This window comes from Vidua macroura, chromosome 23, assembly GCF_024509145.1.
Source record: "Vidua macroura isolate BioBank_ID:100142 chromosome 23, ASM2450914v1, whole genome shotgun sequence".
NCBI lineage: Eukaryota > Metazoa > Chordata > Aves > Passeriformes > Viduidae > Vidua > Vidua macroura.
This window is the reverse complement of record NC_071593.1, coordinates 3903356-3917155: the sequence shown is the minus strand read 5'-3', so window position 1 is coordinate 3917155 and position 13800 is coordinate 3903356. Positions and strand designations below refer to the sequence as shown.

The 13800-nt window shown below is 40.7% G+C and overlaps 1 protein-coding gene across 6 annotated transcripts in view; it reads right to left on the bottom strand.

Annotated features, from left to right (window-relative positions):
* PRDM2 (PR/SET domain 2) overlaps positions 1-13800 on the bottom strand; it is a 63324-nt gene that overhangs the window by 14396 nt on the left and 35128 nt on the right. For all 6 annotated transcript variants that reach the window (XM_053997438.1, XM_053997439.1, XM_053997441.1 and 3 more), the window contains 2 exons: positions 5322-5432; positions 75-4443 (listed from right to left, as the gene is read on the bottom strand). In XM_053997438.1, the coding sequence (XP_053853413.1) occupies positions 75-4443; positions 5322-5432 (4480 nt within the window). The remainder of the gene's footprint in view (positions 1-74; positions 4444-5321; positions 5433-13800) is intronic.

Here is a 13800-nt window from a genome sequence, read left to right as displayed (position 1 = left end):
AAAAAAAAAGACCAGCAAGCAAAACAGCAAGCAACCTGTTCCTGGGTTGTTTCAACTTCAAATTAAATGCTTACCTGAAATCTTTCAGTTCTTGCTTTGTACTGCTTTCATCTCTTTTGTTTTCTGCTGCTTCTGCATTTGCTGCCTGCTGCAGACTCCGTGTGATTGGTCCTCCAATCCTCTCTCTAGATTTTACACTGAACCTGTCTGCCTTTTTCTTACTCGCCACAGCAGATTTACTTGGCAAAACAGCTTTATTATTCCTTTGTATTCTGACGTGCAATTTCCGCGACGCTTTGCTGGAGATTCCAGAGGAATTGTTCTTAGAAACCACCTTAGTTTTTTTCCCATCAACATGGGACATTTTAGACACTCTTACAGGACTAGAGTTCCTCAACGATGAAGATGAATTTGGCTTTTTAGATCGCATGGAAGGTACAAATTTAACGTTTTGTTTGGACTTGAAGGAGGCAGAGGGGAGCTGGAGCTGTGCAGGTCCTGAGGTTCGTGCTCTCGTCTTGCCCAGATGAGGCTGAGTGCTCTGCATTTTGATTTCTGCATCTGCTGTTCGCCTGCGCTGGTTGCTGCCTTTGTCACTGTTTGCAGGTGAAGAAGCTGCACTTTTTTTGGAAGAATTCTTTTTGGAGGAGGGAGAGATGGGTTTTTTGGGGCAGCTGTATGATGCGTGTTTGTTCAAACTCCCAATGTAAGTGAACTCTCTGTTGCAGTAGGGGCAGATGTGAGAGTCCGTCTCAGATGGGTTATTTTTCAGTTCTGCCTTCTGCTGGGCAGATTTCTTTTTTTGCAGGATAGCTTTCTGTACAAGCTGGTTTTTCTTTTTCAATGCACTTATTTTTAGTTTATTGGAGGACATTTTGCTAATCTCAACATTGAAATTGAGTCTTTTAGGCTGACCCATTCGTCTGAAGGCGTTCTTCCCAGGCCCTGCAATAACCACCATGCCATTCTTAGGCTGCACTGTCTGTTTGAGGGGTACTGGATTTTTTTTAGGTGTGTATCTCTTTTTATCACTAGCAGATGCACAAGCCAGTATGTGTTTGTGTAACTCAGGCATGTTATCAACACTTTTTCCACATTTTGTGCATCGAATGGCAGTAGTAAAAGTCTGTGGGATATTATGGGTTGTGAAGTTTGTTGCAGTAACTCCAATACCCATAGGATTACGATGGTGATACTGGAACGGAGGTGGTTTAAAGCTTGGGTAGTGTTGATTGAGGCCCATACGAACATCTGGATCTTTAGATTTCACTCCAGAAGCCATTATTTTTATAGTAGTATAAAGCTCTTCAGAAGAATCATTTAGATCTTCATCTTCCTCCTCTTTTGAAGGTTCCAAAGAATCTTCTGGCAGGTTCTGCATGTGCTCTGCGTTCGCCTTACTAGGGTCAGTGAAATTCTGGGGTCTCAAAGTCCCACTTTCAAACTCATGATGTGTGCACTCTTTGTCTGGATGGAGATCCCGTTGATGCTGTTGCAAATTGCATAAAAAAGCAAATTCCTTTTTACACACTGAACAAACAAAGATATTCCCTACTCCATGAAGCAGAAAGCGATGTTCTGACAAGTCTGTTTTATCCCTAAAAAGCTGTACACAGAATTCACATTTGAAGGGCCATTCTTCAGCATGAATGGATAAATGCTTTGTTAGGTCTTTAATGGAAAGAAAAGGTGATTCGCAGACATTGCACACAAAGCTCTTGTTGAACGTTTCCTGCACTACTCCTGATTCACTTGAAGTATGAGGATCTTCTCTCGCTTTCTGCTGCTCGCTTTCAGCTTCTTCCTGTTTTATTATTGGGAGAGAACTTTCAAGGTTATCAGCAGAGGAAACAACAGAAGAAACTACAGAAAGAGGAGGTGGAGATGGAGACGATGAGGAGGAAGAGGATGAGAAAGAGGAGGAAGAGGAGGAGGAAGATGAGGAAGACAGTGTAGGGGGGCCAGGTGAAGCAGCAGAAATAAGAGGTTCAACAGAAGGGACAGGGGATGGAGAAGGAGAAACTGTAGGTGAAAGAACTGGTAGTGGGGACTGGGTAGTAGTGTTGGAGAGTGGCGAGGGACAGGAGGAAGTGTTAGTGGCACTGGCAGAGACATCTGGGATCGGTAAGGGCATCGTTGGGAGCAGTGGGGGAGGTGAGGTGGCCACTGTTAGCACGGGCAGGCAGGGCGGCGGGGACGGGGGGTTGGTGGGCGTTAACAACGGAGGCAGCTGGCACACGGCAGGTGCAGCAGACGCCTGTGGCACGGGGGAAGCGGCGGAGCTCAGGGGCTGAGTGTCAGTGGAAGACGGCGCCGAGAGCGCGGGATCCACGTCGGGCTCTGCCTCAGGCTCCAGGGCCTTGCTGGGGCTGGCGGCGCTGTCCGTGCCCAGCGCGCTGTCTGGGGCTGCTTCCGTCCCATTGTACTCGTTCAGCAGAACCTTCTGCAACATGCAAGTGGTGGGTTTCTTCTTCTTAACGCCGCTACACGTTGCATGTGTGGAATTTTCTTTGTATTCCCTAATTTCAGCATCACTGCAAGGCTTCTTATGCACACTTAGATCTAGAACAGATTCCCAGGGAACCTGAGTCTTGCTTTTGACATCAGACCTTTGTTTCATACCACTGGATAAATCCAATGGCTGCTGGTTGCACACATTGCCAAAAGTCGGAGCTGCTGTCCAGTCTTTCGATATTTTATATTCTTCAAAGCAAAGAGGGCTCAAAGTCTCTTTGTCCTCTCTTCCAGTCAAGCTCCAAGCAGGTGAGTTGCTGTGGCTTTCTAACTTTGGCATTTTTGAACTCCGAACATTATCATTCCACACAGTTTTTCCCTCACCTGATTTGACAAAGTCTCGAAGCACTGGACTGTGCTGTGGAGAACTGGGAGGAGAGCTGGTCCTTCTTTTAAACCTGCTGGATACTGGAGGCAAAACAGATGATGATGTAACAGAAGGTCCTATTTTAGGGATTTCACTTGATGGAGTTATCTTCTTATTGTCCTGTGTCTGAAGAAGCTGCTTTAATTTTGACGACAAATAAACCCCTTTTTCTTTATGAAAAGGTAAGCTTTCTGTTGAAATGCTAAGAGGAAGATTTAAAGAACTAGTAGGAGTTATAGGTTCTGGGTCTATTTCAGTTTTTATTTTTGGTACAAGAGGAGGGCTGGCAGTTCTTCTCTTTTTGGATTCACTGCTCCCACTGCTAGCGGGTTCCTTAGGAGGTTCATTCACATGTGTCTGTGTAACCTTTAAATTTGTGGAAATTTCCACTGTGACCGGACTGATTATACAATTCAATCCATACAAGTCTGCAGAGTTGGACTCCATCTGAATCACGTCACAATTGCTAGTGCTGCTGTTGGACTGAATTTTACCATCAATGTAGTAATTTAAATTCTCAGAGATATTGCTGGATATATCCATAAGGTAGACATCATCTCCTTCACCTTCCTCTTCTATTTCTGTGCTCGCTATGTACACACTCTGGACTGCTGGGGCTGGCTCTGTCGGGAGAGGTGGCTCTTCAGTAAAGAACCCTTTTCTTCTGACACCTTTGGGAATAAGATGACGCTCGTGAACCCTACGCTGATGCCTCCGCATGTTGGTGTGAGTACCAAAAACCTTTTTGCAGTATTTGCATGGATGCAATTCTTTGGGCTCCTTATTTTCCTCAGCAAACGTGGAGTTTGACATTTCCTGGGAAACTTTCTCAGAATCCAAAACAACAGAGTCTTGCACAAGACTGGAAACATTCAGGTCATCTTTAAGACCATCATCCACAATGACTTGGTTATCAGCAACATTATCCAGGTGTTGTGACGAGGTCAGTGTCAGGAACGGTTTCCTTTTCGGCCCGGCCTCGTGGCGTCGCTCGTGCCTCCGCCTGTTGATCTGAGTGCCAAAGGCTTTCCCGCAGTATCGACACTTGAACGCGTGGCTCAGGGTGGATATATGGATGTGCATGTGGCGCTCAAGTCCTTGCTTTGTTGTAAACTTCCTCTCACAATGCTGGCAAGGAAACATGAATGTTTCCTGAACATCACCGTTGGATTCCCCCTCTGCTTTTGGAATTTTCACCACGAGTTTTTTCTTTGGAGAGCTTTCTGGAGATTCCTCTGATGTACTCTTTTGTTCTTCCATGGAGTCCAACTTTTCCTCACATATCAAAGGCATTCCAGCATTTTCTCTAGGCATATTGGTATCTTCTATCTCCTCTTCATCTTCCTCTTCTTCATCCTCCTCTTCATCATCATCTAAATCATCTGATGCACAGTTTATTGCTTCTCCTTGTTTGTCTTCAGTTACCACTTGTGTTTCGTTGGTTGGACTGGGGATCATCAGCTTTGGAAGTACATCTTGATTTACCATTTCCTGAATCACAGCTGTTTGTTCCAGAGACAGCACAGCAGAAACAGAAGGCGTTTCATCCTCCTCTTTATGAGCTGGGACACAAGAGTGCAATAAAGAAAAGCATGAGATATTTTTACCAAACACTTCAGGATATGCTACACCTTTCTTCCTCTAGCACAACATATCCAACGTTCCTGAGCCAAGACAATATCACCAATTCTCATTTATTTACTCATGTGGATGGATGTTTTCCTGCATGCAAGTCCTACCTATCTGTTCTCAGGTATATCCATTGCTGAAGAAATAAGGCCAGGTTGGATGGGGTTCTGAACAACCTTGTCTAGTGAAAGGTGTCCCTGCCCATGGTAGGGGATTGGAAGAAGATAAGCTTTAAGGTCCTTTCCAACCCAGAATGTTCAGTGATTCTGCAATGATTCTAGGAAAACACCTTTGCTGCCAATCCCCACAATGTTGCCTAAGTGGGTACATAATAGAGCAAAAAATCCTTCTCCATTCCTTAGCTGGACCATAAGACACCTGAACAGTGGTGCAAGTGTTGTGCAAGCAGAAGGGACAACAGAGGGAAGGAATGGAAGAGTTATGAGTCAGAAGAATTAATACTGTGTATTTTCCCCCTTGGTGTGGACTTTGTTAATTAGCAATAAATAATGACCATGAAACTAAGCTCCAAATACACTAGAATAAGGATTTTGCTCTGCTATTATCTTCTAAGGAGTTTGGGTTTATGTCTACATTTTGCAGCACATTAGTTTTTCCTGGGGTCAGAGTTGTACATTTAATGACATGCTTCTAATAGCCAAGTTCCTAACTAGTAAAACAATTGGGGTAAACGATACAAACATGTTCACTTTGCTACAGCAAGATAACCTGCTAATGTACTAAACATGACAAGCATCCTTTGATTCAAAAAGATAAATAGAAGGAAAAAGTAAGACACTTGAGAACTCACCTTCTTTAGAATCCCTCATATCTGCAGAAGTAGAATCCAAATCAGTCTTTTTCTGTTTTGTTTCTGCTGCCTTCTTTCCCTTGTTTTTACCTTCCTGAGTCTTCTTCTTTCCTAGTGGGAAAAAAGCATTTATTATTCCTGCTTAACAATTTTTATTTGTCATATATGAGTGGCAGATTTAAACCTTCAGCTCTGGAGTGTAACAAACTCCTGTAGAGTCCCTGCTTTCCTGAGGAATACAAATGACTGATTAGGAGAACAGACAGCATTCAGGTAAAAAAATTCAGACACTGAAACACTTTCTTCACTTTCAAAGCAAGAACAAACTACCTGTCCAGGGTTAAGCAGCTCACATCATGCAGTTACCCAATGCCTTAATATGGCCACTAAATTCCTGTATCTCAGAGAAGTATATGGAAAATAGAAAATCTCTTCATATACTATTAATCCTAATGCTAACTGGAAGACCTTACAAAACAGAAACCCATAGAGGTTTATTCTAGTTGTAGAAACATTCTGAATGATGAGGAGAGTTATGATAAAAACAATGAAGTAATAACATCATGAGAAGATTGAAAGCAGCATGAGCTTGACCAACAGGGCAAAGGCAGTACAACCAAATGAGATGGAACTGGGTAACAGAAAATGATGAAATGGTGTTTGACACAAACACCACTTTCAAGTTGTCACTTTCTGTTAGCAAAATGAAGCAGCATGTATTAGTTGCAGAGGATGATGAGCACAAAAGGGCATTATATGCAAAGAGCTGACCAGTACTGTAAGAGGTAAACACACTGAAAACTTCATTTCCCACTGCATTACAAAGTACTGCTAATTTTTGCCATTAATCTTATAGATTCAGGCCTATAACATACAGAAATTATGATATGGGGTGTGTAGTAACAAACGAAAGTTTATGGATTTTCATTCACTTCAATGCAGACTGTACTCTCACACAGAATACAGAAAACACCAGTGAAACTGCACGGTTCTACACACAACTCTTGGGAAGAGCTGTCCAGAAGCAGCAATCCAAACTCCTCCTTTGCCCCCTCTAACACACAAAACACTACTTTATAACACACTGCCCATTCCCTCTGATCAGAAATGTCCATCACAGCCCTAAATCCACTTCCTAGTTAGAATCACATTCTTCCACGTCACAATCCTGTCAACAAACTCCTCCTTTTTACCCCTTGAAAATATTTTTCACATCCTGAGCCAAGAAACTGAAATGCCTTTAAAAAAAATGCTCCTCTGTTCCAAGAAGTTCCAAGTACACATACCCGCCCCAAAAGAACAGCTCAGACAGACTCAGCTTTAAAAGGAAACACTTGTTTTGATTTGAAAAAAATAAATAACTATCTATATTTCCTCTCAAGGAGCTCAGATTTCATAGGCCATCCCCAAATTCCAATGTCTTTCAGATTTATGCATGTAATAAACCTTTCTGAATTTCTTATCTAATTAACAGATTTTAGTCTTATAACCTGACAATAGTCACTCAGACTGAATTTTTGTCACCTTTGGGAAAGACACACACATCATTCCTAAAGAGAACTAGCAATTTTCTCTGAATATCCTCAATTATTGTTATGATGCCCATGTCTTACCTGCCATAAAGGACTGATACTGGGTTGTTTGAACAATGCAACATTAAATTTTGCTTTTATACCAAACACCTGCAACTATCAGAATATTTAGCACATATTTGGGTGTTCACATAGGCATTAAGAAGTTAAAGCACATCTTTCTTTACATGACAAGCTACTGAAAGTCCAATTTGAACACCATTTTTTTATTATCAGCACCTCTAATGTTCATAATTACAACCAACACTACCAAGATCTGAGTATGAAGGATATCAAAGTTTCCAGAAGTATCTCCCAAGTCACTTGAAATTCTCTGGGAATGTACAATAACACAATCCAACAGCTCCAGTTCTAGGGAAGAAGTGGAAATATAAGATTTCAACACACTCCTAGGAACCAACCATACATCACAATACACCTTATGGGTGACACAACAAATCATACCTAATTCCTAGAACCCTAAGAACTCTCAACCTTTTTGCAGACCACTTATCATCTGAAGACCACTATCAGTATCTTGACCTAAAACCAACAAAATTCTTGATTAATGTCTCTCGACAGGTGAGACTAGGAACAAGAATGAAAAGGTTGGTGCACAGGCCCCCCTCACCTGCCAAACCTGGCACGTGCTCAGAGACACTTTCCCCCCCCACTGCAGTGTCCAATGTACTGCAGATGAAGTCACAGGGCAATTCTGCATCTAACTCTACAGTAGCCCTGAATTTCAGCATAACAACAGGTTACTGTCAAAGTCTTCAAACCAAGACCAAATTAATTATTTTTTCTAACAATACTGTGCTCTTTCAAGGGTGAACTAAAGTATGAAAAGGCATCCACACAAATCCCAAATGCTAAAGCACACGGGTATGTTTCAAAGTGTCATCCAGAGAGAATATAAAATGTATAGTACCTCAAATCCAATTATAATCTGAGAAATCAATAGCAGGATTTTCACACAAAATCAAGGCAATTATGTCACATACCTTATGCTACTGATGGAAAGAAGATAATTTGCAAGTTCTGCCAGTCCTAAAAAGAGATGCAACTTGCTCATGATGTAACCTGCTCCATGATACAGCTGGAGATGTTTCAAGTTCTTGGCCTTTGAGCACTGATGCATTTGAAGAGAGAATTCACCCAGCACCTGACCTGCCCTTTCTCTGAACAGTGAACAAACTTCTTGTGCACAGACAACATTTCAGATGTGTCAGATCAATTTCTGACACATATCAATGAGAGACACCAAACCATTGTAGATGATCTCCTTTACCAGCTTTAGTTAGTTAATATTCTAGGTCGCAGCTTTCTTTGAAAAGCTTCAAAGAATTCACTATACTCAAACATGAAAATGACTGTCCCAGATGCACAATTTCATGGTCCTAACCATTCAACAGCACATGCCCAGGAAGAGAATTTAAGAACACAGTAATAGGTGATACTTCACTAATATGCTCTCCCAGCTTTCATATATTTGGAGTTCAGAAATTTTTGAAGACATTTAACAGCTGTTAATAGACTTTCTCACATGAGTTCTCAAAGTGCTTTAAAAATCCATATAAACCTGGAAGATTTGCATCATTTTCTTCCTGCAGATTTCCAATAAAAACACAACCTACTACTGATATAAAGGGTATCAATGAGTAGTCCAAGGCCTGTCTTAGTTTTCTTGTTTCAGAGGTCAGGAACGAACTGAAGCCTGCAGGAGGGGAGAAATGCCTCTGAATACAGAACCTGGTGGAAGCCTGAGCATAAGTACACACGTGCACTTACCATCAGGTTCCTGAAGGGTCCTACATGGCTGCTACGGCCAGCTGGATCCTCCACTTGGTCTAAACAAGAAAGATACAGGAATGAAACACAGGGAAAGTGAAATGGAAACAATGACAAAAGAATAAATGAAGGGCAGACCTTTATATATGTGTATGTGCTTTAGAAGAATTGTAAAAGAAAGATGCAAAGGAAAATGAATGAAATAAACAGATGGAAAGTAGGAACTTTTCTGCAGTGATGAAGATCAAAAGAGGAATTCACCAATTTGCCTTGCAACTTTCAATAGGGTTCCTTTTTCTCTCCTCTCCACTTCTGCTACAAGACAGCTCAGCCTTCACAGCCTTTATAGCATTTATAGCTCAGCCTTTATAACAGTGCAACAAGCACAGGAGAACTCATGCTACTGCTAATGTCCAGGTCATCAGTACTCCCACTAATTTTGGAGGAGTTCAGATAACCACAGAGTAACAGTGTAAAAGAGAAGTAACCTTTATTTGCCCATATTTCCTTTTATTGATAAAACCAAGACACCTCTGAACAACTGACAGTTAGCTGTGCTCAGACTTTTGTTGTTAACCAAACTACTAATGGGACTATTAAACCACTGAGTTATTTCTGGTGGGATGGAATAAGCCTACTCAGAAGCTGGGAGGGAAGACGTTTAACACAGTCTTTCCATACACTTGGAGCTGAACTCTATAATTAAATATTGCTCAACTGTACAAGATGTCATTGTCTTTAATAACCTTTAACTGCAGCACCAAACATGTTCACAGTTATTCATCATAAAGTAAGAAGGACATTCACACCTGAGCTCAAACACTGCTTCAATCTCTTACAGAAATACAGAATGTGGACATTTGTCTCCCCAAAATTCTTGGGTTAATAAGGGAAAAGAATAATTGGAATGAGCTGAAATTACTGTTACTCCTTTGAGATCTGTAGCCAACAACTAACTGCAGCCCAGTAACACACCTAGACCTTACCCCACGAGTGCTCTGCTGAAAAGTACCACAGAAACCTGCCCAAATCTCAAGTCTCCTGGAAAACAAAGGAGAAGTTACCTCAGCCACCACCTGAAAAGTATTCTTAGGGGACAGACAAGGGCAGCACTTGGCTAGGCTGTGGCTGAAGGGGAAAGACAAAATGGCACATTACACTGACAATGCCACACAGCTTCATGCTGGAATCACAGTAATAACAAAAACTCACTAGTTAACCCTTTGGAACTGGCTGAGATTAAAGTCTGCAGCAATCCCATGCAAAAGCTGCTACTATTCTATAAAACAACTTCTGGTTATTTTTTTCTATTGAAAAAAAAAATGTACTTTGGCATTATAAAGAATGGAATAAAGATTAAGTGACTATTCAATCTAAAACATTATTTTGGAAAATTCAGCAGAAAACAACTGCATGATCATTTCCATATTCTTTTGATTAGTGGATTTTAACATATTGATACAACTTGAATTTTGAGAAACAGCTTGCTGCGCACCAGAATTCATCTGTTCTTGTATCCAGAATGCTGGTTGTTGTCATGTTTTTCAAAATAAATTCCTTAAGCCTTCAGGCATCAGTAAAAATCTGAGTAGTTGTTTGTTCTGCAGACAGGCCAGAACACATGCATGCCTTTTTCACACACAGAATGCTATATCCAGAAGAACAGCATAAATTCCTTCAAAAAATTAAATCCAAGTTGTGTTGGCTGGAGGTGCACGACAAAATGCAGAAACATGTTGCCGTGACTTCTTAGAATCTTGTCCAGCTGTGAATGGCACAGCACATGGGTGTTAAAGACCTTGCATATTCAGTAAGTTGAACTGATTAAACAGTAAGGTAACTAGGCACCAAAAAATGCTGTTTAATTCAAAATGCTAATTTTTAAGATGTGAATACTAGGGCTATTCCTTTAGTATGTTCCTCTGTTTGCATTTAAAATTCCTTGTTTTGCTTTTTGTTTGGTTTTTTTCTCAGTTCTTCCATTATTCACAAAATTGTTTGTTATTCTTTACCAGCACTTGCTCACACAGCAAAGACAAATCAAGAACCACCTGGCTAAATAAAGGGCAGCATAGCTGTGTGTTAAGGGCTGCTCTGAGCCACTGAGACAGCCAAGAACTCCCAACGTTTAGGGAAAGCTGGTAGGCACAACATGTCTGATATATATATATATATATATAAAAATGAATGCATATGAGGATTATTCTTATAATCAGGGGGATTACAGAAATTTGCCAGAAACATGACCTCAAACCCACAAAGTTATGCAAATATTTTATTCCAATATCTAAGCCAAGAGCCACGTTTCAGAGCAGACAGCACAGGGTCGCTGCTGCCCATCCAGCACCTTACAGCCCCAGCACCTGGCTCAGTGCCTCACTCACAGCATCCACCAGCTCACAGACTGTGCTCATTAAATCTTTCTTAAATTGCTGTCCATAGTTTTAAGTGATCTAGGATAGCTGAGGTTCAAAATGTCACACTAAATTACTGGAGAAAAAGGAAGCAAGAGTAAAAATAGTAAAAAACCTAATATTAGGTTAAGAATAAAAAGATTGAAAGAAAAAGCCTCAACAATTCTGACTTATTTAAACAAACATTGCTTAAATGTTGTAACATCCACTTCTTCCAAAATATTACTGTTAATACAACAAGATATCAAAGTTCCTTTTAAGTACTTGCAGTTAAGTACTGCTTTGAAAGGATTCCAGCAAGCATAGCTAAGGAACTCCAAGTTCCTCTGAACAGACACACTCATCACCCGGGAGGGAATGGCTTTGGAACCCTAAAGCTTCCAACTTAAAATGAAACAACCCATGAAACCACTGCCTACCAAGTGCTCTGGAGAAAAACACCCTTGTACTGGCAACAAACCAGGCTACAAAACCCAAACACAGGCTTCCCAAGAGCCCACGGCTCAGGAATTCCAGTGCTGCCACACAACACCTTTGGTGATAATTCCTGGGGTTTATTTTCCCCACAACCCAGAAAAAGCTTTTAATTTTTATTTCTCTGTCAGTGTAAGATAGATACGCTGTACCAGGAGCATTTCCCACTTTGGCTACAGATCATCCCAAGCACTGGTGGGTATGAACACATGAAAACCTCCATTTTCAGTACTCTATCTTTCTAAAACAGAAAATTTTAGAGGCAAAGTCAGCACATTTTTAATCATATTCCAGCAAGTCTAAGGGTGAAATTCAAGCAACAAATCAATTTTTTAAACAAATACCTCATTAAAAGGAATGTCAATTAAATGTAAATGGCTCCACACACAGTATCATTAAGAGGCATATTTCAACAATGCTGCCAGGTAGGTATGAAAACCTGCAGAAAAAAGCAAAATGTAAAAGCTTTTATTACCCTGTTTTCTTCAATTTGTCATCATTGTAAATATTTAGTGGAGTGTACTTCTTGCAACACCATTATCAAGTTATAAGATACAACTACTTTGTGTAGGCATAACTTGTATTGTTAAGCAAATGAAACACTAAAATTGACATGAGCTGTTTTCACAGTGTACAAAAACAATCACAACAGAATTTTAACCTCCAGTTCCTGAGAACCACAAGAATATTTCAGAGCTGCAGAAGATCATGGTTCTGTACAGTCAATCTGCCCAGACCTAATGTATCAAATAACATTAAAGCTGGAGAGGTAGAATACATACAGCTATAGAGTACAGAAAAAATGGAAAAGTCTTGTGAATTATCTACAGATTATGGGCAAATGCAGTGAGCAAAGGTTTCTCTGTCATTTTTTCCAGCAGAACTTGCATCTCATCTTCCATAAAAAGACACTTTCAAGCTTACCCAGTAGGAGCAGAAGAAAGAGGAAGCCAAACTTCACAGCAATTCTATTAATACCAAACTGCCTGTTGTATAAGCCTAATGCTACCCATTAACCATCACTTCACTCACAAAGAGCACATTTTAATCACTGCATTTTCCAACCACAATATAAAAGGGGTGATGAAGTCTCACCTTGGGAAGGTGTTTCAGGACACCTGAAGACAGAGGTACATACTCCAAACTGTGCATGTAACTATTTGTACCAAGCACTAAATACACTCTGCAGGAAAGAAACAGAGCTGTGCACTGACAGAGACTGTTAACGTGACATTTGCATAACAGATGAACTTGTTGCCATGGAAAGCATAAGAAAATTCTGAGCTGGGCTATTTAAAACACCAATTTCTGCAAATGTTTGGCAAAATCTCCACTTCAATGATAGCACTGCAGATCATGTCACTGTGTCTCACCACAAACTTCTGGAATTATGGTAGTCAGTACAAGAAATGTGAGGATGACACCATAGGTGTGCCTTGCCAAGAGAAAGAAATGACCCAACAGTTTTCAAGAAGCAGAAGGGAATATATTGCCATTATATGGAGTTTGTGAGACTTGAAAATTTTGACACTGTTCACAAATTTCAGATAAACAGATTTTAAAAAAACTGATGAAAAATTCTGAGTGGGAAGCCTCAGAAGTGTTAAATGTGTGGTATTACACCAATCCCTGCAAGCTGAACTATGAGCCATCTCTAGTCTTCTCCATACAAGTTACCTTTTGTAAATTAAATTATGTACCATAACTCTGTACCAGACAAGAGACAAAACCAGTTTATACTGTCTGTCAGAGTATGTCATCCACTCTTGCAGCATCTCATTCCAATCCCCAACATGTTCTGCCTTCTGACTAACCTGAGTGCATTTCCCAGGAAGTCTTAAGTTTATAGACTACAAGACTTACAATGACCTAAGTAGTACAGAATGTCACCCAACAATTACAAGGCATGGCAAACAAGGGTTTAATTCCATGCAATTTTAACCCACACGAGCTGTGATGGAACAATTAAGTATAAATAATTAAATGTAGAGCTTTTATCCTTGCAAGATTTGAAAATGTTATTTATGCCCTTATGCCAATATTTCTAAAACAGAAGAAAGGGGACAAAAATATGGGAGCAGACTTGCTCTAGACTTTCTCAATCACTCCAACTCCTGGTGTATTCCTGCCCCCCACCCTCCCTAACCACACAGCCTCCCCTCATTCACTACAAATTCCTAGCAAGTTGCTCCATGGCTGCCACAGCTCCCACAGCCAGCCAGGACAGAA